At 38.4% G+C, this 26,573-nt stretch overlaps 1 protein-coding gene across 4 annotated transcripts in view; it reads left to right on the plus strand.

The window, feature by feature from the left end:
• LOC131364618 (piezo-type mechanosensitive ion channel component 2) overlaps window positions 1-26,573 on the plus strand; it is a 117,844-nt gene that overhangs the window by 80,786 nt on the left and 10,485 nt on the right. For 2 of the 4 annotated variants that reach the window (XM_058407862.1, XM_058408014.1), the window contains exons 13-38: window positions 688-802; window positions 2,302-2,498; window positions 2,629-2,777; window positions 3,156-3,329; window positions 4,122-4,345; window positions 7,321-7,481; window positions 8,565-8,741; window positions 8,910-9,032; window positions 9,125-9,325; window positions 9,530-9,734; window positions 11,046-11,147; window positions 11,240-11,405; window positions 13,384-13,627; window positions 13,858-13,954; window positions 14,091-14,256; window positions 16,398-16,487; window positions 17,208-17,326; window positions 17,755-17,826; window positions 18,296-18,399; window positions 19,392-19,512; window positions 21,470-21,541; window positions 21,762-21,928; window positions 23,080-23,273; window positions 24,377-24,568; window positions 25,156-25,566; window positions 26,107-26,365. In XM_058407862.1, coding sequence (XP_058263845.1) covers window positions 688-802; window positions 2,302-2,498; window positions 2,629-2,777; window positions 3,156-3,329; window positions 4,122-4,345; window positions 7,321-7,481; window positions 8,565-8,741; window positions 8,910-9,032; window positions 9,125-9,325; window positions 9,530-9,734; window positions 11,046-11,147; window positions 11,240-11,405; window positions 13,384-13,627; window positions 13,858-13,954; window positions 14,091-14,256; window positions 16,398-16,487; window positions 17,208-17,326; window positions 17,755-17,826; window positions 18,296-18,399; window positions 19,392-19,512; window positions 21,470-21,541; window positions 21,762-21,928; window positions 23,080-23,273; window positions 24,377-24,568; window positions 25,156-25,566; window positions 26,107-26,365 — 4,302 coding nt within the window. The remainder of the gene's footprint in view (window positions 1-687; window positions 803-2,301; window positions 2,499-2,628; window positions 2,778-3,155; window positions 3,330-4,121; window positions 4,346-7,320; window positions 7,482-8,564; window positions 8,742-8,909; window positions 9,033-9,124; window positions 9,326-9,529; window positions 9,735-11,045; window positions 11,148-11,239; window positions 11,406-13,383; window positions 13,628-13,857; window positions 13,955-14,090; window positions 14,257-16,397; window positions 16,488-17,207; window positions 17,327-17,754; window positions 17,827-18,295; window positions 18,400-19,391; window positions 19,513-21,469; window positions 21,542-21,761; window positions 21,929-23,079; window positions 23,274-24,376; window positions 24,569-25,155; window positions 25,567-26,106; window positions 26,366-26,573) is intronic. The other 2 variants (XM_058407940.1, XM_058408092.1) reach the window with 1 other exon arrangement.

Genomic DNA, 26,573 nt, shown 5'->3' on the forward strand with positions numbered 1-26,573 from the left:
ATATTTAAGAAGTTTTCAATTTAAGAACAAACAATTTGCCGATCTGTGATGCTTTTTATACAGATTTTAATCATAATAATTAAGCTTTTCCCTATTGCTCCAATTTCCTAATTTTTCCAGTTTATGAAACAAAACTCCTTTTACTTCTTTTGAAAGATAACATAATCCACAGAGAATGAAGTATATGAAGAAACAATGTCTGCCAGTTCAATCAAACTCTCTCTCTCTCTCTCTCTCACACACACACACACACACACACACACACCCACATACACACACACAAAATATTTTTAAAAAAAGTACTATTCTTGCTATACTGTCTTGTGTCCAACACTTGACTGTATTGGCAGGCCTTACTCGCCTAGAGGCAGGCTTATACACAGGAACCAAGAACATCCTGTTATGGTAAGATCCTCCAAATAGACTCATTGGCAAAGCTGGGTATGGGCCCAGAACGGTATCATAAGACAAGTCAATTTTAGTGTTCTTCTGAGCTGTGTTATAGCTCACATCCTGATCATGCTAATCATTCCTGACATTTTATAAAAGGACAGCATGTGTCAAATATTTCACATACTCATTGATATCAAGTCTCTGACCCTAACACATGATCAAAAACAACCTAAAAAATATATATATAAAAATTAACTCCTGTGTCAATTCAAAGATGGCTTTGTGTATATGTAGATCCTGTGTCTTCTGAGTTTCTGGCTACTGCTAAGACAAGCTTTGACAGAAAGGAGTGAGAGACAGAGAGACGAGACACAGCTGTCTGATATCAGGGTGGAGGACACTTCACAAGGTGAGACCTTTTCCTCTCAATCAAAATTATTTCCCATGCAACTTATTTTACTGCAACTATATTTATTGTTTTTTTCTGTTGACCAAACTTACATCTATCATGATATCCAGGACTGGTAGTCTAGTCAAGAGTCAAGAAGCTTTTATTGTCAGTTCAACCATATATAGCTGACGCGTTACATAGTGAAATGAGACAACGTTCCTCCAGGACCTTGGTGCTATATAAAACAACATAATGATATATAGCTGCAAAACAAAACAACAACACAGAGCAAAGGACATAAGCTAAGGACAGAAAGTTGTCCTAGCTCCATAAAGTACCACGTGTGCAACCTTGTGCAAACAGTGCAAGACAAGACAGTGCAAACAGACAATACAAAAACTACACAAAACAGTACAGGACACATTGTGCCAAAAAACTAGAAGAACTGTAAACCAGTGGTTTCTTTTTAACATACTGTATATGCTTGTAAACATACATATAGCAGCAATTGGTGACAGTTTGAAATGTGCACAAATAGCTATAGCAGCAAATGAATAATGTGCAAGTACAAGCATGTAAACAGTTATAATGTGGGTGGAGTTATAGATGTAAAGTATGTGTTGAAGTCTCAGGTTTGGAACAGGTCAGTTCACACAGTGTGTGTGTGTGTGTGTGTTGGTACAGTTCAGTATTCGGTCAATGATATCAAAAACTGGTGGATGTCAAACAATCAATCAATCAATCAATCAATCAATCAATTAATTAATAAATCAATCAATCTGTCAATTAAACTAACAAATAAATAAAAAGGTGGATTTCATAGCATCCCTTAACATAGTATCCCTAAATAGTTCAATTTGGCCATGTGATAGCAGCAGCAGTAACATGATCTAATGTTAATGTTAAGTTTCAACAATACTTCACACTAAAGGAAACTCTTTGTTAAGGTTTTTGGGGTTTTTATGGAACTAAAATGTTTGCATGTTAAGAGACTTGAGTGTGTGTTTTAGAGTAGATTTGATGAAATTGAAACTTTATACTTGATCTTTAAAGCATAGTTGTATAGTAGGTGATTTTTATGTGAAAGAATTTAACTGTCATGCTTTTAGCAGTATGCTATATTTAGTTTTTTTATTTATTTTAATAAAAATGATTTAGTTTGTATGAAAACTAAGCTCAGTACTTTATTTTAAAGAAAAGTTCATTATGTATTTTATTATGTATGTAAAGTTCACAGACTACAGACATGCATTATAGGCTGATTGGCATCTCTAAATTGTCTGTAGTGTTTAAATGGGTGTGTGAGTGCATGCAGTCGTGCCCTTTGGTAGGTTGGCACACCGGTCAGAGTGCCTTGTGCCTTCAAATAGATTCCTTATGACCCTGTTTAAGGTTATCAGTATAGAAAATTGATGGATGGATGAATAGATTAATGATTCAGTGCTGATATTGGCAAAGAGAAAGTGATATATGTGCATGTTTGTGTGTGTGTGTGTGTGTGTGTGTGATCATTACAGAGAAATATATGGATGGAGAAGTTGGGGGACAGAGAGAGATGATGGATGTGTTGGGCAGCACGCTCATGGCCATGTTAAATAAGTACTGGATCTACATCTGTGGAGGAATGTTCTTTTTCGTAAGCTTCGAGGGACGTATTGTCATGTACAAGATCATCTACATGATGATGTTCCTCTTCTGTGTAGCGCTCTATCAGGTGGGTCAGTAGTATCTGTTTACTGAGTAGTTCCCCATTATTAATTTTATTATTACAACAGTTGTATAGGTTTAATACGTTTTTTGGGGAAAAAAGTTTCTTTAAAAAGTTGTGTAATTTTTTTCTGCAGCTGAACTATGAGAGGTGGAGATGGATGCTGAAGTACTTCTGGATGTCAGTAGTGGTGTACACCATGCTGGTTCTTATCCTCATCTACACATTTCAGTTTGAGTCTTCTTTACACGTCTGGTCCAATATGACTGGCTTGAGCAAAGAGAAGTGAGTATAAATGCATGGCAGGAGGACAGAAACATATCCATGAGCACATCTGGGTTGCAATTGACATGGTGAAGATGTGGGCTGTATCATCTAAAGGGTTTTCCTTGACCACCATGCATAACCTTAACGTTACAGTTAGTTTAAAGTGAAATACCGTTTTTTAAATTTATTTATTTGTTTGTTTGTTTGTTTGTTTGTTTGTTTGTTTGTTTGTTTATTCATTCATTGCTAATTCATCAGTGACTTTATTTAATGCCATTTTAAGATATTATAATTAATCAGTAAGGTCCAACACTTTGTGTACATGATCTCATTTAACTCCCTCTCTCTCTCTCTCTCTCTCTCTCTCTCTCTCTCTCTGTGTGTGTGTGTCTGTAGGCTGGAAGATCTAGGCCTGGAAAGGTTCTCTGTTCCAGCTCTGTTCACACGAATCTTCATCCCCACCTCCTTTTTGCTGGTGTGTATCCTCCACCTGCACTACTTCCATGAACGCTTCTTGCAGCTCACCGACATCAAGGCAGTCGCAGACAAGCAGAAAAGCACCATCTCTAGGTGAGCCCAGTTAGAACAAGCTCAGTCCTAAATTATTTCACCATCTACATTAAACACACACTTTATTAGGAATACATGTATTCATGCAGCTATCTAATCAGCCAATCATGTGGCAGCAGTACAATGCATAAAATCATACAGATACAGGTCAAGAGCTTGAGGTAATGTTCACATCAAACATCAGAATGGGGAAAAAATGTGATGATGACGTTGATTGTGGCATGGATGTTGATGCCAGATTGGCTGGTTTGAGTTTTTCAGAAACTGCTGATCTCCTGCAGATTTTACATACAGCAGTTTATACAGAATAGGCTGAATGGGTGTGTGATCTTGTTGATTAGGTTACTTAATGCACGTGCAAGTGTCCAGGTGTTCCTATTAAAGTGACAGTGTGTGTATATGTGTAGCATTACTCAGGAATTGTGTGTTAGAATCCTTTCTTTATTCAAGGAATAAGTGAAGTTCTTACAGGATTACTTTTATATCTGTAGCAATCATTTATGATCAAGCAGCATTCCTAATATATAACATATATAAACATATAAGTTTTTTTTAAGCAATTTCTTCAGCTTTTTGGGTTGGTTTAATTTAAGATGATTAAAAAAGTAACAAAAATGAATACTGTATATAAGATTCTTCTTTATACTGAGTTTCGTTGTAAAATCAACTGGCTTGATCAACAGAGACCTAAATCTACGTCCAATTTTCTTTGCCTATTGTCTTTTTGTGTGTTGTTGTTGTTGATGCTGTTGTTTTGTTAAAACTGAATTGAATTAACCTTTTATTTTCCAGACTTGTGCACCTTGATGGCAGTTTGGCAGATTTATCTATGATAAAACCTGAGTTTAACCCCTCTATAAAAGATGAAGAAATTGAGGAGAAACTGGATCTTGACGAGGATAAGGATGACATTAAGATAAGAGAAGAGGAAGATGAAGAGATATGCGACGTGTTTTGCAAGACGGCGAGTTTCTCCTGCCACATACTATCAGAGCCAGAGCCTGATCGTGGAGACGGTAACTTTTACACTACACACTCCATCAATTATTACCTTAACATTTTCATATAATATTACCCTTCTATACAAGTTAACTGAAATATGCATCAGTGGTTTGGAGCCTGAATTGGGGTTTAACTGAAGAGTAATGGTCAGTCATCAGGCAATAAAGCAGAATCATTTACATTTCATATTCAATAGGGTCAGGAATTTATTGACTATTGACTGAAATGTGAGAGGGAATAGTTCATCAGATGGACAGAAAATCTAGGTTCTCAGCTGTACTCAATATATAACTTTGTCACTTAAAAAAATAACTTTTTTTGACTTCCAATCACTCTCACTCCATTCCCTCCAGCCAAAATCCACATGAGTAGTGATTCTGTACACTCAGTACAATAGTAACATTCACTTACATTATTTAAAACTATTAATTAACATGAACAAACTATAAACTTCAATGTTAATGCACAATACAAGTAAAATTAGTAATGAACACTTGTGCTTAATAATAAACCAAATAATTAACACATTTATTGACTACTGTTTATACTGCTTTGTTTACATGGTTTAAAATTAAGTTGAGCTTATATAATGAACATGTTTTCAGAAAATTCAGAACTGATCCTGAAGCAACTTTTTTACTAAATAATGTAGTAACCTGCTGTAACTGAATTGTTTCCTATTTTAATTGGAGTTATTGGTTAAATGTTACAATAACAGTGAACATTTCAATCTGTGTTAATTTACTCAGCTGACATTACCTTAACAATATATTAATGCTGAATTTGATGTTTTACCAGTACTTTCATGTTCCATTTATTTGTTAGAATGGAAATGAACTTATCGGACATTTTCAATCTGTACAAACAAATGAATCATTTTACCGACCCAGGTCTGATATAAAATTATTCAGGACACTGTTCGCTTTCAGTGTAAGACATTTTTTATCTTACACTAATTTTTCAAGATAACGCCTTCGGATTTTAGCTACTAATGGACAAGCACTTGGGGTATCTCAGAGAGCAGAAATGGGTTTGATAGCATTTATTTGCATTTGAGTAAAAAATACTAAACTTTTCTATGAATATATTGCTTTTAGTAGGCTAGATAGAAACAGAAATACCTATAAAACGCTACAAATTCTTTAAGCATTGCCCATATGTGACTTGAAGAAGAGATTCAATGCTGAACATAGACATCCACAAAACAAGTGCACATTAAATAATTAAATAATAAAGGAGAGAGAAATAAATAAATAAATAAATAATGCACTTAAAGCACTATTAAACATTATTAAATTATTTAACCAGAATTTGAATTGCACCAATTTTAAATGAACCGAGGATTACAGTTTAATCATGAACATATCCAAATTTATTAAAGTTCTTACAGCAAAACCACTGGGAAAAGTTTTTATTGCAGAGGCAGGGCCAGAGAAGTAAACAGACCAGAGTAAAAGTGTCTAGACATGTTTGATAAGTAAACACGCTTGCAGACAGAGCAGCGAAAAAACACTCTTATGCTCCGTTGTCTACATTCAAATTGGAAGAGCAGACACATATTTTCACATTTGCTTACATTGCATGACTGTTGTTTCCAAATGCTTTATTTTATTCTTACTATCTTATTTAAAATATATATTTCTGATAGTATTTTCCCCCTCATCATACACCTTTACACCTTTACACAGAAGCTTAAGATAACTAAAATGTGTTCAGCTCTAGTTTTATAAAACTCCTTCCGTTTAAATGACTAAATAGCTAAATGAGTTGCTTTTAACAATTAGTGGCTAGTTTATGACGTTTATGAAGTTAAAGTTTTATACTTATTTTTTCGCATTAGCACTTTATGTTACCACTTTTGACTAGCTCCACAGACTGTGGAAAGAAAAAAGACATATTGGTTTTTAAAACAAGCCATATCATCACACCAATCTGACCAGAGAGGGGAAATGAAATACAAAATCTGTGAATGTTTCTACCCCAGGTTCTCATGTATGGGCCAGTTAGCTTCTTTCAGATAAATGAATGTGTTTGGATAAGCCACAAAAGAGGATGTGCTGCAGAAGCTGTTTTGAAATCTGGAATTGCTGAACTTTAGCCAGATTTTTATGCAGTGAATGTTCTTGTACAGTATTTTTTAGTTCAGCTGACATATTGCTGGGTTCACATTCAGGCAAGGTTTCCCCCAGACTGCAATGCAAAGAGGCTTCTAGATGTAAGTTTTCCTCCAAGAGCTTGTGTTTCTTTGTGCTTCCTTGAAGGCTTCCTTATGGTGGTTGTTGTACAACCAGAAATATCTCTGAAAACAATTTCAAATTGGAAAAGTATGTATTTTTTTTTAAGCCAGGTAAGACCTGAAATGCGTTTGTCTTTCCCATGGGGTTTGTCGTTCCCAGTGTACCAAAGTTTCCAACAACACTTTACTTAACACAAAGCAGCTGCTTTGAAATACACATAGTTTACACCAGTGTTGATCAAAAAGGTTTGGCGCCGTCTGACTTTTTTCGTCTGCTTACATTTTATAAACCTTTTCGTTTCCTCATTAATCAGGAAGTGACATAATGTGTCAAAAAATGCCGTGAAGATTCATCAGTGTTTGAGGATGTTGCATGGTGCTCTTAGTAATTTACTGCTTTTTCGTCTTTGTTGTCAAGAATCTAGACTAAATGTTTTGCTTTACACCAGCTGTTCACCTCATGCCCTCAAAACACGACTGCAACACCACTTAAGGGTAGTAAATTTTGATAAATTGATTATCAAGGGCACTGTGTACAGCAGTTAAGGAAGAGTATATATGGTATTGCTTATACTTGTTTTTTTCAGGACACAGAGACCCACCAAGTGTTGTTGCTGTTCTGTTTAGAGGAAGCATTCTTTGGTTTTCTCACCTGTAAATATTCCTGCTGGTCTGTTAGTATCTATGCCAGATTGTAATTGCTTTTGGGAGTAAGTCACGCAAAGCTCTTGGTATAATGTTCCACACATGCAGATCTGAGGAATAAGTGGCACCTGGTGATGGACCGGCTGACCGTGCTGTTCCTCAAGTTCCTGCAGTACGTCTATCAGCTGCAGCTCTTCATCTGGTGGCTTTTAGAGCTTCACGTCATCAAGATTGTGTCTTCTTATATCATCTGGGTTTCTGTGAAAGAGGTGAGCTCACTGGAGGTTATAAAGAGATTGATACGGTGCAGAGTTGACATGGGTTTGCTGTAAGACTTTTCCTGGGTGGTATAAATGAAGCAGAATTGACTCATGACTGACTCTGACCTCATGCGTCTAATGTAAACTGCTAGTGTGCAAATACTTGCACCCTGAACCTCAACAATGCTGTTGATCCTGTAGCTCCACTGATCTGGGTAACTTACACTGGCTTTTTTATGGACTTGAAGAGAAAGTTATCACAATGTTTATATTCTTTGCACTCACGATGCAAATGAAAAGTTTAAGATACTAACACCAAATTGTGTTTTGGTTTCCAAGTGGTTCAGGCCATCTACAGTTTTGATGATGTCTTGATGATGCCACTTCATGATGTTGGAAAACTAAAAGTTAAATTACAGTTACAGTTTTTGTCACTAAAGTGTTTTAAGTTTAACTTATGTAGATTATCTGCTATACAAGTTCCCATGAATTAGCAGTTTCCATAAAAATGATAATCTACTCGATCAAGCATTAATATAGACTTTACAAATGGTACTATTGTCAGAGATGCTACTACAGAAAATTAGTCAACATCTTCTAACCAGGGAGAGAATCAGCAACACTGCGGTATCTTTGTGAATTTCCCTTTGGGATGAATAAAGTATCTATCTATCTATCTATCTATCTATCTATCTATCTATCTATCTATCTATCTATCTATCTATCTATCTATCTATCTATCTATCTAAAAAAACAGACTGTATTAACAGAATGTCTGAAAAATCAGGAACCAGTGAGAGTAAAACTACATAAACCTAATATTTTATTTATTGTTTAGCACATATACTCTGCACGTTCACCTTAAAGGTTCTGCTGTATCATGTTTGTTTTGTGGATTTTCAGCAAAATATTCGGCTCAACATATTTGCTCAACATATTCCCATTGGACTTTTGAACACTACGGATGTCACCTCATAGCTCAGCTAACTAGCAATAACTTTATCTAACTGTATAAGTGACAAATTGATACTGTTTATGGTGTAAGAATGTTGTACGTAAGTGTGTCTAATGAGCTTGATGTTGTGTTACCAGGTGTCCCTGTTTAACTATGTTTTCTTGGTGAGTTGGGCTTTCGCTTTGCCCTTCAGCCAGTTTCGCCCTCTGGCCTCCAGCGTGTGCACTGTTTGGACCTGTGTCATTATTGTCTGCAAAATGCTTTACCAGCTCACCTCCATCCAGCCTACCACATACTCCAAAAACTGCTCCATGGTGAGATACATATCACACACACACACACACACAATTAAATAAAATCAAAACACTTGTGAATAGAAATAAAATGTTCGGTAGTGTGTTTATCTCATCAGTATTCATTCCAGCTAATTGCTTATATTGTACTTTCCCCCTCTATTTATTCATCCTCTCTTTCTGTCTCAGCCGGATAACTATACAGATGTTCAGAGATTGGACATGGCCAGGTCTCTTCTCTACATCAGCCCAGTAGACCCTGCCAACTGGGTCGGTCTCAAGAAGTTCTCTCCACTACTGGAGAATTTAAGGGTAGGCTTAGTGTAAAACCGCACACTTACAGCTATGAATGCTGTTTTGTATTCTTCAGTATGTTTGACTTTTATGTGTGTCTTTCTTTTTAGAATAACTTGTTGATGCTGGCCTTACTGGCATTTGAGGTAACGGTCTACCGCCACCAAGATTTTTACCGTATGAGAAACAACCTGACTGCTCCTGTCACAAGAACAATCTTCCACAACATCACACGCCAGCACCTGGATGATGGCATCATTAATTGTGCCAAGTACTTTATCAACTACTTCTTCTACAAATTCGGCCTAGAGGTACTACATACCTGCAACCTTATATGAGTGTCATATGGGGGAATTATTCTGTATTAGTTTTGTTTTGTATGGAAAAGAAGCTTCCTGGGTTTTTTTTTTTTTTGTAATCATTCTTAACAGTAGAAATACAGTCAAATTGTTGTGATGTTCTGTTACAGAACTTTTCTGTGTCTGTAGCCTAAATAAAAACTCTCCATCCTTTAGACCTGCTTCCTGTTAGCTGTGAACGTCATTGGCCAGCGGATGGATTTTTGTGCAGTGCTGCATGCATTCGGGTTGATTGCAGTGCTGTACCAGCGCCGGAGGAAGGCCATCGCTGGGGTCTGGCACAAATACTGCTTCTTCCTGGCCTGCATGCTTACCTACCAGTACCTGATATGCATTGGCATCCCACCAGCAGCCTGCTCAGGTCAGAGGGCAACCTTCTGAAGGTTGTATCTTCTGAAGTTGTAGCTCAGGTTTATTAACATTTTTCAAACAATACTGTATGGCTGCTGAATTACAGCATTGACAACAAACTGAAGAGTAGACTGTATGGGACCTACATAGGATATCTTTTCATTCATCTTCAGTAACTGCTTTATCCTGGTCAGGGTCAGTGTAGCTCCAGAGACTACTGAATGCCAAGCAGGAATACATCATAGATGAGACCACACATATTTACAGGCTCATTTTTACCTGTGGGCATTGCCAATCCATCTCCTGGCATGTTTTGGGAGATAGCAGGAAGCCAGAGAATCTGGAGTGAGCCTATGAAAAATACAGAGCGAACATGAAACTCCACACATGTTTGGCAGATGCCCTTATCCAGAGCAACAAATAAAAGCCTTGCTCAAGGGCCCAGCTTGGTGGACCTGGGATTTGAACTTTCGATCAGTAGTCCAACGCCTTAACCACTAAGCTACCACATCCAGATCCCGCATCCACATCCACATACCCCATAGTCATTGAGCTCAGGATCAAACCAGGGACCCTGGAACTATGAGGTGGCTCAGTTATAATATTATCATATGATTTTTTTAATTTTTATTCCAGATATCACAGCAATAGTGTGTGTAACAGATAAGGTACACACATTATTACTGCTTGCACTACTCACACATTTTGTACTATGTATTGTGTATTGTACAAGCAGTCGTCATATGTGATATTCACTACTGTTATATGTGCTACCATGCACTATCACATTTTATATACATTGCTAACCTGTCTCATACTCTGCATATTCTAGTCTTTATTTAATTTTTCTGTATAGCATTGTCTATAAAGTAAATGTATATGGTTGTTATTTTATGTATGTACTTTTGAGGGCCACCAAGAGCCGGAACCAAATCTGATATCCACTATATTCAGTTCGCAATTCAATATTTAAAATTGTTTTATTTAAAATATTTACAATTGGAAATTATAGTAATAATTCTATTAGCAAGAATGTAAGAATTGTATGACTAATTAACATACATCCACATAGACAGGTAACAGTGTAAGAAGAGAACAGGACAGGATTTTTAATATTTCACAGGAAATATTGTTTGGTTTAGTGCCTGCTGAAAGCAACAGATGGTAGCATGGGTTTGGCATTTCACTGCTCCTCGTTGTACCAGTGTTCATTCATGCATGCTTATTCCTGACAAAAAATGGCAACTGAGTGAGAAAAGAAAACATGGGCTAATATACTGCATAGTTAGCTAATTCTGCCTCTGTCTATACTGTGTTTCAGACTATCCATGGAGACGTCCCTCATCCAGCATGGACTCCAACGTGGTCAAGTGGCTCTACCTGCCAGACTTCCATACCAGACCCAACCCTCTCTTCCTCCTCTGTGAGTGGTGGCATGCAGAGACATGTGTAAGGTTTCCTGAGAGCTGATTTATGATTCTGAGACCTGATCTATCTCTCTCTGTCTGTTTGTAGATGATTTCATGTTGCTGTTGTGTGCATCGCTGCAGAGGCATGTGTTTGAGGAGGAGAACGATCCTGCAGTGCGTCTCCTGGCTGGTGATAATGTGGAGATATGCAGAGATTTGGATGCTGCCACCTTCAGTCAGCATAACCCCGTCCCCGATTTTATCCACTGCAGGTATTACTACAGTGAGCAGACTATTCAGTTACACTGTACATCCCTCATTCAAGTAATTAACATACTGTTGTATAAAGTAGGTGCCCACACAATTACTTAATAACGTTGTTGTTGTTTGTTGTCCTCGGCTTCTGCCTGTTTGTGGTCACCACAGCAGAACATCTGATTTGGAACAGGTTTTATGCCGTATCCCCGCACTGACGCAACCACCCCATTTTATCTGGGCTTGGGACCAGCACTCAGAGTTAACCCCTTAGTGGCTCAGTTATAGCTTTCATATCAAGAGATCAGAAAAAGCTAAACTGATCACAGAATAATGGAGTAATGTGTTCTGATTTTCTTACATTTACATTTATGGCAATTGGCAGGCATGCTAATTCAGAGCAACTTACAAAAGTGCTTTTCCTGTGAAGTTCCTATCAACGAATAGATAGATACTGGTTCACTACAGCATGGATTAAGAATGGTCTAAAAACTCTGCAACAAATGAATATACACCTTGTCAATCTCTCAGATGACCACAAGCAATTTTAAGCATTTTACTTAGATGAGAATCAAATGATAAAGCAGCATCTCTACATCCCAAGATCCTTAATTGTAGCTTTCATGTTTTGCAGAAAAGCCATTAAGCTCCAGGGAAAATTTAACAACTTTAATAATGGCAGACCAACATACCAACATCAGTATTACTGTCTTGTCAGAATTTCCAAGAATAAGGAGAGAATAATAGGGAACCTAAAACAGAACCTTTGGAAAACTTGTTACTGAAAAATCACATTTATGCTAACAAACTGAATGCCTTATACAAGGTAAAATATGTAATAAAAAGCTTGTCTGTTAAAATATTTTGATCACTATTGTCAAATATCCCAGTCCGGTCTAAGACAGAGACTTCTCTTGGCTTGTTTGTCTGGACTTTGTGAATAAATTCTGGATCTGTGTCCTACGACTTTCTCATAGAATGTGATTTCTCATGCTTGAGCTAAAAAAAAATGTTGGATGTTCATACTATATAGACTCAGATAAAATCACACTTTTCAGCAATCCCATTCATCATGTCGGCATCGTTTTGACATTCAAAAGTGAGCCTTTTTTCATGGAGAAGGAAAAAAAAATCCTCAGTAGCACTCTGGTCGTTCCTGCCTCGTATCAGATAACTACAGGAGGTTCAGTCACTCTGTGCAACACATAATGACTTCAGCAGCATTTGACAGTGTTGACCATGTCCTGTAACCCAGTAAGGGCTGAAACCTGAACCTTACTCACAACTCATCACTCATATAAGTAGAAATCCAGTATCCGGTGGCATGATTTGTGGCGGCTATTTCTACTTGGATTCTGCACAAGCTCATTCATCAGCGTATGGCTCATTGTGTTGAGTGTGCACTTTTTGTGCTGCTTGCAGCCAGTTTAAACAAATCAGCAAGAAGGTGTGATGATTGCAATGGTGATGTTTTTATGAAACAGGGCTTTTATTATTCTCTGATTCTTTGAAAGTGCTGGTTTGATAAACCTCTTCTAATGTCTATTGTTCTAATTTGTATTGTTAGTAAAAATGTTTGTGTACATGGTGGCTTAGTGGTTAGAACATTTGCCTTGGATCTCCAGGGTTGAGGGTTTTTATTTAAATCTCTGCCCTGTGTGTGTGGATTTCGTGTTCTTCCTGTGCTTTGGGGGTTTTCTCCAGGTTTCCTTTCCCAGTCTAAAGACATGTTGTAGGCTGACTGGTGTCTCTAAATTGTCTGTTGTGTATGTGTGTGTATGTGTGTGTGTGTGTGTGTGTGCCTTTGAAATTTCACCCAGTCCACATTGTCACCCAGTCCAAGGTTTCCTCCGCCTTGTGTTCCCAAGTCCTCTGGGATAGATTCCAGGCTCTGTGTAAAATAAGTGGCACAGAAAATGGATGGATGGATGTATAGCACTTAAGCCCCATACGCCTTCAATAATTAGAAACGTGTTCTCTTTCTGTTTCTTTTAGATCATATCTTGATATGCTGAAGGTGATCATGTTCAGCTATCTCTTCTGGTTCGTCCTCACCATCATCTTCATTACGGGGACCACACGCATCAGCATCTTCTGCATGGGTTACCTGGTAGCCTGTTTCTACTTCTTGCTCTTTGGTGGAGAGCTGTTACTCAAGCCAATTAAAACCATTATGCGTTACTGGGATTTCCTTATAGCGTACAACGTGTTTGTCATCACCATGAAGAACATCCTCTCTGTGAGTAAACCACATGCAGACAGATGGATATAAGCTGCAGCTGTAGATCAGTACAAAGTTAAATGCACTTAAATATCGTAAATATGATTTCATAAACAGTCATAAAACCAAAGTGTGTGTGTGTGTGTGTGTATTGTTAGTTTTTTCCTTGCTCCACATGCCTGTAAAGTAACTAGACCAGATTTTATTTAGAGTTTGATGACACTTCTCCATCTCCTCTCACCTCTCAGATAGCTGCCTGTGGATATATAAAAGCCTTGGTGGTTAATCACTGCTGGCTCATCCAGCTGTTCAGCCTGGCATGCACTATAAAGGGCTATTCACGACGTAAGTTATCACCTAAAGCATGCAAAAACTTTCCTTTCTCAGTCATGCATAAAGTGTGACTTCAGAAGTTATTGTGTAAATTGTGCAATTAAAAATTCAGTGCAATAAATTATTCTTCCTGTGTCTTGTTCATTAGCGGAACAGCAGGCTAATAAACAGTGTGAACTGCCCAGTGATGAAGCAGGCATCATCTGGGACAGCATCTGTTTTGCCTTTCTGCTGCTGCAGAGACGGGTCTTCATGAGCTATTACTTCCTGCATGTAGTGGCTGATATCCGTTCTTCACAGGTTCTGGCATCCAGGTACGTACACACACACACACACACACACACGGTATACATTTTACATTCCTTACACAATATGGCAGATAATTGTGAAGTCTTAGGCTCTTTACTTTGGTTCTGAATAATTAATGCTCTTATAATGCTCTTGATGAGCGCTAACTAACAAACTAACAGTCACAAAAGTGTGTTGTTTTGACTCATGCACATTCCTGACAGAGCACCAGGAAGTATGCCAAGCGTCTGGTGATGTTTATGAGTTACAGACCTCAGGAAATCATTGACTCCAAAGGGCCTAGTAAACAAGCCCAAGACATGCAGGTGTTATTTAAGATTATATTACTATTCAAAGTAGTTCAAGCACGACAAACCCTATGCATTACAAATGTGTTAAAGATTATGCTAATTTTTGGAAATGTATGCATCGAAAGAGCTGTGATGCCTAACCGGTCCATCCAATGTAGCTGCCAGTATTCTTAAATATATTCATATGCTTTTGTGCTTATTACATCATAGTACTGTATTATCCAGCCAAGGAGCAGAAAAGCACCTTTTCCGATAGAAAGACATAATGTACAGTATATGCTGTAGATCACGTTCCATGCTTGTGGAATGTTGGCAGCCTTCACTTTCTTAATTGAATAAAAGAAGCATATGGTCAGTAAATAAAAAAATAAAAAAAATCGTACATATAGTGTGTATAAAAATATTAAGTTTCTCAACAAATCATGATTTTATTACTTATACTATACTTCATTTCAACAAGTGTCTTAATAACTAGATTGAATGTTAGATTGAACGTACTTAATTCACGTAGTATTAATAGAAACCAGTTACATCTTGAAATCTCTCAAAGGATGTTGCCTCTAATTGGAAGATGATGTTTAGGCAATTAAAGCATGCATGCTAGAATGAGGCTGTTGCAATACACCCTCGCTGTTGGTTTAAATCTCAGCTCAGGTTTAAGCTCAGTGTTTGAAAGTACACCCTCTGAACAAATCAAAGAGAAAAACGAATGGTGTTAATGTTCCTCAGTTCAATCACATGGAAATTATGTACACATTTGAACTATGTGAATTTTTTGCATCATACATTTACTATTTTATTTACTTAAATTACTTAATTAAATATTTATTTTTTAATAATAATAATTTTGATGACGAATCTAGAATAGTTCTTAGTAATGTGTGCAAGGTGCACGTATCGTTGTTGTATGTTGATGTGAAAAGTAATGTGCCTTTAGCCCTGTATTAGTAAAGTTTAATTAGCGAAAGAAAGAAAGAAAGAAAGAAAGAAAGAAAGAAAGAAAGAAAGAAGGAGGGAGGGAGGGAAGGAAGGAAGGAACAAAAGAAGGAAGGAAGATAAGGAATGAATGAAGGAAGGAAGGAATATAAGAAGGAAGGAAGGAAGGAAGGAAGGAAGGAAGGAAGGAAGGAAGGAAGGAAGGAAGGAAGGAAGGAAGGAAGGAAGGAAGGAAGGAAGGAAGGAAGGAAGGAAGGAAGGAAGGAAGGAAGGAAGGAAGGAAGAATTATAGAAATTCTTGCCAGATTAACAAAGGTTTCAGTAATGCTGATTGCCTTCATATGCATATCTTGATAAAAACTAACAACCCATAAAGGTGCAAATGTCTCTAATGTCTCTTACAAAACTCCATAAACTCAGTGATAAACAGTGACAGAGTATAGGGTTGGGCACAATTTACCCCTTTGCGATAAATTCATGTGTGTATTTGAGGTAAATGAAGTGATTTAAACCAGACATTGACTTGTCCCATATAAAAATGAACTACAGTAACTCTTCACCAAGTATACGATTTAAATCTGATCAATCCAGGTCCCTATTAGTGAGTCTCCTTATAAGTGAACTTACACAAACTGTATCCCATTTTTTTCCCCAAACAAATTGCTTTTTTCATGAATACCACATTGCTCTTGTGACCGATTTACAAATAAATACATTTGCATCCAGCTTGAGAAATGAGGTCTCATATTTATTTTGGGTGCTAAATTCACTGTCTGACACTGACCGTGTGTGACCTCAAGAGACCAGCTGTTTGTCATTGAGCAGCTAAAGCATTAGACGAAGCCAGACGCATTAATCTGAATCGTGTGCTCTTTATTCTCTTTCTGTCTCTGCATCTCTCTCTTCTGTCTCTCTCTCAGAGGAGCTGAGTTATTCCAGGCCACAATCGTGAAGGCCGTGAAAGCACGACTTGAAGAGGAGAAAAAGTCCATGGACTTGCTAAAGCGACAGTGCGTTTATACAACACCTCATAGTTCACGCGTCACTATTTACTATTCTTGGAGCGTTCACGGACCATTATGGATATTATATTTACTTAAGGAATATTACCCTGCTTTGAGAAGCTAGAATGTGCTTCAAAAATCTTTCTACTTCCTCTAGTTAGATGCTTATTTCTGGTGTGCAGTGTGCATGTACAAGGTTTTTTTTTTTTGAAAGTGAGTAAATAATTTAATTTAATGCTTATCGTTGTAGTTTAGGATTATATGTGGCATAGAACTGCTACTAATGATGAGAATTTTATTGTAATTCCTAGAAACGATGAAGCAGTAGCGGTTTGTTTCAGTGTAATATCTCAAACTCTGCTTTAACTCAGTGTGTTGTTGTCCACATTGCGGGAACTCCTTCCCTAAATCAGTACACTGTGTTTACAGGACATCTGCAGTGTGTTTGTATGAGACAAAAAGGATCTTTCAGCACCACTATGCTCTGCCCGGCTTTACTCCCCACCTTGTTGAAAGACAAAGCACTTAGCACTTCTGCACATGCCTCAATACAAAACAACTCTCTCAACTTCTTTCCCCAATTAAGGACTGGTGTTATTACTATAATTCTGTCCAAGGGGAAAACTCATTCAGCTCAGCCCAATGAAACCGGACATTGTAGGGACTGTCGCCAATCTCTCTCTCTCTCTCTCTCTCTCTCTTTCTCTCTCCCTTTCTCTTTCTCAGGATGGACCGTATTAAAAGCCGGCAGCAAAAATTTAAGCGGGGAAAGGAGAGGATGTTGAGCTTGGCACAAGAAAGTGGCGAGAGTCAATCACTGTCCAGAGAAGAAGTGGAAGATGACGGTGTGTGGTAGAGTGTGTCAGCTGAATATGACTCATTTAGCTGACCTATGTATTTTGATACGCTGACTGCATGTTAATTTAATTCTACAGAATTAATTAAAGCATACCGCACATTAGACTTACTTCTTTTACACTGAATGTAGTATATTTAAAAAAATACAGCCTAGGCATTATTCACTGTCACTTCTCATTTTGTCAGAAATAAAGCTTTAACGCAGCAGTCAGGTTTGGTTTTGAGTGTACTGAGAGTTCACAACACAGACGAGTTCATAAATTCCACAGGTGCCTGAGCTTAACTACCGCCTTAAATGCACTGCAGCCGAATTGAAAACATATGAGCTCACACATACCAGACGTGAGGACAAACTCTCTTATCCGTATAGTGCTTCTTAAGGTTCATGTGTGCTTCACTGGATTGGGTTTTGCAGGAGAGTCGAGTAAAGAGATGAGAAAAGGGAAAAGGAAGCAGTGGTGGAGACCCTGGGTTGATCACGCCTCCAGTAAGTGCTCTTCATCATCCTCATACATCACTTCTCATCTTTATAATTGTCATTTTAGGCAAAAAAAAAAAAAAAAAAAAAAGGAACTTGGAAAAGCAAACAGCTATGCTCAGAGTAGCACAACAGAAAAGCTTTTGAATCCCAAGAGTCCAAATGGCCATAGGGGGAGAGATGGCTACTCTGTCCTCTGTCAATCACAGCAACACCAACCAATCATCTGTGAGCTCTTGTATGCGGAAGAGGGTAGTTAGCACTATCCTCTGAGGGCCTTCTGCCTCCCTTTGGCGTAGCATGAGCAGCAGTTCGAAAATATGCAGTGGCTTCACGTGTTTCATCAGAAGCATGTGCAAGCGTTCACACGCCTTGGTTGTGACCAAATTGCGAGAAAATTGGTTAACAATCCAAAAAGACTGTCTACCATACATGTTTTTACATTCCCAAATAGCCTAACTGTTAACTGTTGTTCCAGTGGTGCGAAGCGGAAATTATTATTTGTTTGAGACGGACAGTGAAGAGGAAGAGGAAGAAGAGGAGAAAAAAGAAGAAGAACCACCTAAGAAATCTGCATTTCAAGTTAGTTACGACACTAACATTTAGTACGTTGCTTGTTTAGTATGTGTTTAATTTGCCCTGTATATATATATATCGACCATGCAAAATCAATAGTCTAACCCATGTGGCTCTACAGCACTGAGATTTTGTTTTCTCTGCATTTAACAATGTTTCTTTATTTGTCAGACCACTAACTACTAACTTCCTGTGTGGAAGCATGGAACCGACATAGTAAAGACTACACGCTATGTCCTTACTAACTCAGCCCTTGCTCTGTCCTTCTTATAGAGAGCTATCCGAATGTTTGCCTCTGCTTTGCTGGCTTTACCAAAGTCTGTCATTAAGCTGCCCAAAACTATACTGCAGTATGCAATCAGGGCAGCCAAGGTACTTCCACCAGGCCTAATATATCTCTCCTCCTCCTCTATTTTGTACTACTGTGCTATTGTTCTATGTGTGATATTTCTTTCCCTCTTTTGGTCATACCCAGCCTGGGTGCTTGACTGCACACTGCATTTTCCTGACCCTTGCTTTTAGTACTGTGCATTTAGGAAAACTGGAGCGCGGACTGAGCCTGAACGGCCGAGCATTGAGGAATGTTTCACAGCTTTGTATGTCTGTTTTCCAGACAGCTATCAAGAGCCATATGGGCAGCTTTGCATGTGAAGGAAATGCTGTGTAATGTGCTTTAATGTAGGATGCATGAGAAGCAGGGCTACTTTTCAGGGGAGACTTGGTTTTGTGTTGGTTAATGTCGAGGCTGTGTTTTTCTCCAACGTAAAGCACATTTACATAGCTTAAAATGTAATAAAAACTGTGGCATCTACTACACTGGGTTAAAACACACCCTGAGCCTTGTTTTACACGTTGTGTTTTCCTAGTGGCCAAACCTTTCTTACATACTTGACATGAGATCACAAAAATAATCCAGATTATGATGTCCATACAATAACCAATCAAATCTGTTCCCTCTCTTCTTCATGCCCGTCTTTGGCATTGTTCTGTCTCTTCAGTTCGTGTATCATGCATGGATCACTGACTCCAAAACAGCCATGAAGGAACGCAGCAAAGAGAGGCGGCGTTTCTGGCAGAGATACACAGAGGGACGCAAAACCAAGAAGGACCAGCGGGAGGGTACGTGAAAGATCCAGTCCAGATATTTTATTCAGTATAAAGAAAAGACCTGGCTGGCCCAGAGGGATTCAGTTTCTTCTGTCCTCACTTGCCACAATTATTCTTCACTCTTCGCTCTTGCACGCTTTCAGCCTAAAACCTGAAAATGTTTGGATCATGTATAAGAATTTTGTCTGTGTCTCTATATGAGGAAATGTCTCAAAGGCTTCCTTGAGTCAGTCTTTAAATGGGAGCCATGCTGTGTCCAGTCCTGAATGCAGCCAACTCTACATTGGCACTCTTCCTCTCAGATCTAGGCGAATTCAAGAGTGGGTGCTGAGAGATGAAGACCGGCATGTTGCATTTGCTATGGTCAATTCATCCCATATGATGGCTGGACATGACCCCAGAGAAGAAACTTAGTCAGCCAAGAACCCAAATATGCCAGATACAGTTAGTCAAAATGTTGGAAAGACTGTGCCTATTATATTAACATATTTTTTAAGATGTCTTTATTTGTCTCATGCATTACAGCATGGTGAAATTCTTTTCTTCACTTATCCCATCAGGTTAGGAAGCCTGAGTCAGAGCACAGGGTCAGCTGAGATGCTCAATCTCTGGGACAGATAGGGTTAGGGGCCTTGCTCAAGGGCCCAGCAGTGGCAACCTAGCAGCACTAGGGCTTGAATTCTCAACCTTCTGATCAGTAACCAAGAGGCTTATAGCATTGAACTACCATTACCCATTTTAGCTATAGACTGCTTAAAACATTATAGATTATTTTTGTTGCCATATCACCATATAGGGATAAAATTGTAAAAAAAAAAAAAAAAAAAAGAAAGAAAGAAGGAAGAAAGAAAGAAAGAAAGAAAGAAAGAAAGAAAGAAAGAAAGAAAGAAAGAAAGAAAATCAGCATTAATCTTATTCAGAATTTTGAGGTTGATGTATATAAAAATAAAATAAAATATTAAATATTATCTATTCAATCCAAACAACATATACAGCTGGTAAAATATATGTCGAACACGTCACCATTTTTCTCAGTAAGTATATTTCTAAAATTGTTATTGACATGAAGTTTTCACCAGATGTTGCTAACAACCCATGCAATCCACGGATGAATTCAAACCATAGATGTCCATAAATTAAGTTATGTGTAATAATGTGAAATGACACAGGGAAAAAGTATTGAACACGTTTACTAAAATTTATTTATTACTCGTGTATGGAGAAACTAGCATGCATTGTTCAGGTGTGATTTTGACCCATTCTTCCACACAAACAGTCTTCAAATCTTGAAGGTTCCATGGGCCTCTTCTATGAACTCTGATCTTTAGTTCTTTAGAAAAATGGTGATGTGTTCAATACCTATTTTACCCGCTGTACATACACCTATATCCAGGACACCCTTATCCAAAGTGACTTACCTTGTTTATACAACTGTATACAGCTGATCAGTGGCAGCTTGGTGGTTCTGGGATGCAACCTCACAACTTTCCGACCAACACCTTACCCACTGAACTAATTAATGCCATCCTATATCTGGTAGTGTTGTCTGAAAACTACTGAAAGCTAGTGTTAACATCCTATACTAGCCTCAGTGTCATTTATCAAGTCTAATAATTATGATCATTATACTTAATAATGGGGCAGCATGGTGGCTTAGTGGTTAGCACTGTTGCCTCACAGCAAGAAGGTCCTGGGTTTGAACAGGCAGGGGCCTTTCTGTGTGGAGTTTGCATGTTCTCCCCGTGCCTGCATGGGTTTACTCCGGTTTCTTCCCACAGTCCAAAAACATGTACATTAGGTGGATTGGTAATTCTAAATTGCCCATAGGAGTGAGTGTGAGTGTGAATGTGTGTGGTTGTCTGTCTATATAAATAAAGTGGAATAAAGTGGGTATAGACAATGGATGGATGGATTATTAATCATTTAAATTTATTGATATTAGTAGCTGAGATGTTTTATCTCTCTTCAGCAGCTCATGTAACCATTGAAGTGGCAGAACAGGTGGAGGACACAGTTGAAGAAGAGAGATCAGATGGTCCAGGTACAGCCGTGATGTGTAAAACTGCACGTACTGTACATGTACAGCCACAGGCTTGTAGCTAACTCCTACACATTAAGATTAAATTAGACAAGAGTTACACACAGTAAAGTAAAAAAACCTATAAACTTGCATTCATTTTTTGCGTGTGTACAGTACAGGTTTTTTTAATCTGCACAGTTTCTATTGTTTAGTGACTCATAGCTTTCCTTTCCATTTCCAGACAACATCCTGAAGCGTGTGTTTAACATAGTGAAGTTTTCCTGGGTGCTCTTCCTGGCATTACTGGACAGTTTCACTGCCTGGCTCAACTCGATGTGCCAGGAATACATTGACATCTCCACTGTGCTGCGCACTGAACGCTGTATGCTCACACATGAGGTCAAAAAGGTACTGATGCTGCCAAAGAACCAGCTTTACCAAACATGACTAATCCCTTATAGCTGGACCATATGATGATTTATACCAATGCCCTGTTGAATTCTTGAGTCAGAAGGTTTTGATCGATTTTCTATAATATGACTTTAGTACAAACTGTAAGATTTATAATGCACTCATTGTAATATGTTATTGTTTCTATAGTAACAACATACACAGAGAATTAAGGGATTAAGAAAATCTAATCATTGGTAAGGTGAAGCTTTCTGTAAAGCGACATTTCTGTAAGGCTGGATGCACCAGTGGGTCCTGGGACTTGAAATAAATTGTGAGCTTTCAGTCATTATCAGACTAAACCTACCCACAGGCTATGAGCTCTGTGGCTCTTTAACACGCCATTTGCTTAGAGTACTCAACCTTGTTCCCTCATTATAGAAACAAATAACTAAACAATTGACTTGTCAGACTGTCTTTAGTCATCTGTTGCTAACAATGAGCATAAATGTTTGTCATAGCCTGTGGGAGGACATGCTACAACTAGCAAAATTGCCTCATCTGGCAACACCATTTCTCACAGGGAGAGCAACTCACAGTGGTTAAGATGAGGAGATGGGCTGCAGATGTTTATTTAGCATTTTTGGAAAGACTCGCCAGTATCAGGGCTAAAGCTGTAGCCTTCAGGATGGAGGGTTTTGCACTTTTTTGGCTATTTTGTTTTATGAAATTCAAGAATGTTTCAGGGAACAACTGTTTATAGTTGCTATAACGTGACTGATAGCAGGAACTTGTTTTCTTAATAGTCCACAGCATTAATCTTGCATTAATGCACTGTAGAATAAGAAGAATAAAACACTGTACTGTTGTTTGAAAATAAGCAGCTTCATGGTGGTAACAGTAACTCTGCTTTGCCCCCATTACCTTGTTGTCGATTATTTTCCTATGACGGCACTGTTGTTGTCATGTTTTATTCTTAACACGACGGATTATACAGTACATCAACATCTATTATTAACTACAGTCAATAAAATGTAGCACCAAAACGGCATGAGGTTATAAAGGAAAAATTCGCTTTGCTTTGCCATAAGCCTTTGGATGCAGTTGCTATAAAAATAACATGCAGAAATAGAATCCACTGTGTGAATATTTCTCTCTAATGTGTTCAGGGAAACACTCCATCACGAGGGATCATACACATGTATTACCAGCAGCAGTTGTGCAGACCTTCGTCATCTGAGACTGTTCTGGAGGAAGCAGAGAGACTGCAGGTTCAGCATGGTTCTGTCTCAGCATTGAGAAAACATCGGGACAGAGAGGATGAGAGCATGAGCTCTGTTCCTAATAAAGACAGTCTGACCAGGTACACCATCACAATGGTTAAAAAAAATTGTAAAGAGCTACAAAACCTCTTTTGTTGGGATGTTTAAGCAGCTTTTTTACAGACTATAAGTAAGGCGTGTATTTAATCCTTTTAGGCTGTAAAGTAACAAAATGAATGAAGTGAAGGTCTTAAGCCTTAAGTTAAGCCTTTATATTCTCTGAAAGCACTGTAGGTTTGTCATTTGGCCTCCAGACAGTTGAGATCCAGCAGGTATTCCTCACAGCTTTCCTCCGTTGACAGACCACTTTAGCCACACGTCAGCACATTTAATATTGGGATTTACCTCCAGGGTAACTGTTTGGTGTTGTATGTAATAAAGAAAAAGCTTTCATCTTAAGCTTAAGTCATGTGTTCTGTAGGAACTGACAAAAACAAGGCTCAAATGACCCAATTATAACAAGTGTTTCCAAGACAAGATGAGGGTTTTCCGAAATAGTGACAGTACAAGTTTGGACCAGATGTAATGCTGATGGACATGACCAGCATTGTGTATATATATCATTAGAGCAAGTCTTGTATTAACACATAATACTGTGATGGTCATGAGAATTCTATAAAGCAAAAATGCTTCCAGAAAATAGACTTAAAAAAGATTAAATTAATATTTGATGTAACCACTTGTGTCATTTGTGTATTTTGTTTTAATTCCACATTTTTTTCTTTTCTTCAGATTTATAGTATGTTATACTAGGAATGTTATACTAAGAAATTTCCTGTTCATCAACAAATTCTGGCTCTCATTTGTTTTGTTTCTGTCCAGAAGCCCAATCCCAGACTGTATATTTCTTGATATATAATTCATTACAAATCATTTATATGACTTCAGTGATATATGACTTCTGTGATGTTTGTGTTCACATTTAACCTCTGAGGTGTCTTAATGAATCTACCAACTGTGTTAAACAGTAAAAACCTGAAATGAAATCAAGTAATCACCAGAGCTAAAGTGTGACACTGTGTAAATCTTTTAGACAGAGTCTTAAATCAGTCTTAATAATGAAAGCTACAGTAAAAAAAAACAAATTCGGAGTGAGTGTGAGAATCCAAATACATGTGTTTTTGTTCTCTGAATGTGTTTGCAGTGTATACACCGAGTCCACGATGGCGTACAGTCAGTCCACGTTGGAGTCCAGTGAAACCGGTGTGGATCGTGTGCCCAGGACAAGCGAGAGACTTCGACCCAAACTGTGTCGCCTACAGGGAGTGGAGCTCTCCTCCTCCTCTTCCTCCTCTGCCTCGTCATCGGCTGAAAGTTCAGCCAGTGCTGCAGTCAGGTAGCACCTAAAAAATCTCCACATGCTACACAAAATAAAACACTGCAAGTGTTTCTGAAGCGTAGATAGATCCCATGTGCATCCATTTTGCCTAATGTGTAAATCCACAACTCTGTTAGTACAGATGTGAGAAAACTCTGATAGTGATCTCTCTCTCTCTCTCTCCCTCCCTCTCTCAGTGGGTGATCTTTACAAATACAGTACCTCTTAGTGAGAGGAAAGTAGCTCAAATAAAGTCTTTAACACAAGATGCAAATGATAGACACTGGGCTTTTTTTGTTGTCTAAGTGAAACATGCTCAGTGCTGACAGATAAACAGGCCATTTCCAAACATGTTTCCAAAGCTCTATGATTGATGCAGAATATACTGGAACTCAGTATATTTAGCAGATATACTGATATATACACTGATATAGTAATGTGATGCTTCTCTGTCATTTTTTAATTAAATGAAAATGCTGACAAATATTTATAAAAATGCTTCTCTCTAATGTCCCAAGTGTATAATACTCCACAAATAATGAACTTTTCTATTTACTATGTCATCTGATTGCTTACTACTATTATCCCCTTTCCTCTGATGACAGTGAAAACACACAGTGCACGGCATTATGTTCTCGCCAAGGCACAGGTGATACCATCGAAGAACAAAACAATGTTAGAGAAAGCCCTCACTGTGGTGACGAACGGACCTCCACAGAGCTGCCCGAGCCCTCGGCTATACGACGTTGTAGCAGTGAGGTGCAGACTCTCAAAGGAGGTTTAACACCAGAGTGGGACACTGTGTTAGCATCCGAGCAGGCTACATGGCCACAGCTCAGTCGGTTCCCTTCTGAGGCAGATATTCCTCCCTCTTACAGCAAAGCCACAGGTCTGGACTCTGTGTGTGAGGCAGCAGCTCACACTGAAGAGAAAAAGCTCAGAATAAATGCACCCGACAACAGCACACTCCCCTCGCTGAGCCATGAGCTCACAGCCAGTGAACTGCTGCGCAACAGGTGAGAAAAAACACACTGTCAGTTTTTTATATCCTTGCTTCACACAGTGGGGTTTGTGGAGCTCAGCCAAGGGGATCCAGAGATGGAAATCATAAATTTTAAGCCTGCTTTTAAGACTAACAAAATATTTAGCACTGAAGAATGTAAGTTAATCGAAGTTAATATTCAAGCTGAAATAAACGTAATATATAGTATATATTAATGAAATATCTTTAATCCACATATTGAGCAACTCATGTAAATGTCGTAATGAGAAACAATCAATAAAATTATATTACCTCCAGTGATCATCATGAGCGTAAAGAACACGTAAGAGCGGGCTCTCTTGTGACACCCTCTTGTGGTTTCTTATCAAGACTGCACACTGTTGTGGAATAAGCAGTGTGTATTGTGTAGTAGTGTCAGTACATGTGGAAAGGAAAAAATAAACTATGATTTTATGTGGTTTTGTTCAGCTTCATCTGGTGAGTTTGGTATAATGCTTAGTCCTGTTTCCTCACCTACAAGATTTTACCACTGCTTGTGTTTCTCTCCAAAAAGGATGTTCTATGATGAAGAGCTGGAGGAATCTGAGCGCTTCTACAGCTCCCAGCCGCAGATCCTACAGCTGTGCTATGCTCTCTATAACATGCTGGTGGCTCACTCAGAGATGGTGTGCTACCTAGTCATTATTCTGAATCACATGGTCTCAGCCTCGGTGGCCACACTGGTGCTGCCCATCCTCATCTTCCTGTGGGCCATGCTGTCTGTACCTCGGCCCAGCAAGCGCTTCTGGATGACTGCTATTGTCTACACAGAGGTACACATAACCACAGTAACCACATCAAGTCTATAAGAATTATATATCATCTTTTATAACAGAATTGCTCTTGTTACAGATTCAGTAACACCGTCATCTCTGTTACAGCTTCAGTAACACCATCATCTCTGTTACAGCTTCAGTAACACCATCATCTCTGTTACAGCTTCAGTAACACCGTCATCTCTGTTACAGCTTCAGTAACACC

The sequence above is a fragment of the Hemibagrus wyckioides genome, linkage group LG01, assembly GCF_019097595.1.
Source record: "Hemibagrus wyckioides isolate EC202008001 linkage group LG01, SWU_Hwy_1.0, whole genome shotgun sequence".
Lineage (NCBI taxonomy): Eukaryota > Metazoa > Chordata > Actinopteri > Siluriformes > Bagridae > Hemibagrus > Hemibagrus wyckioides.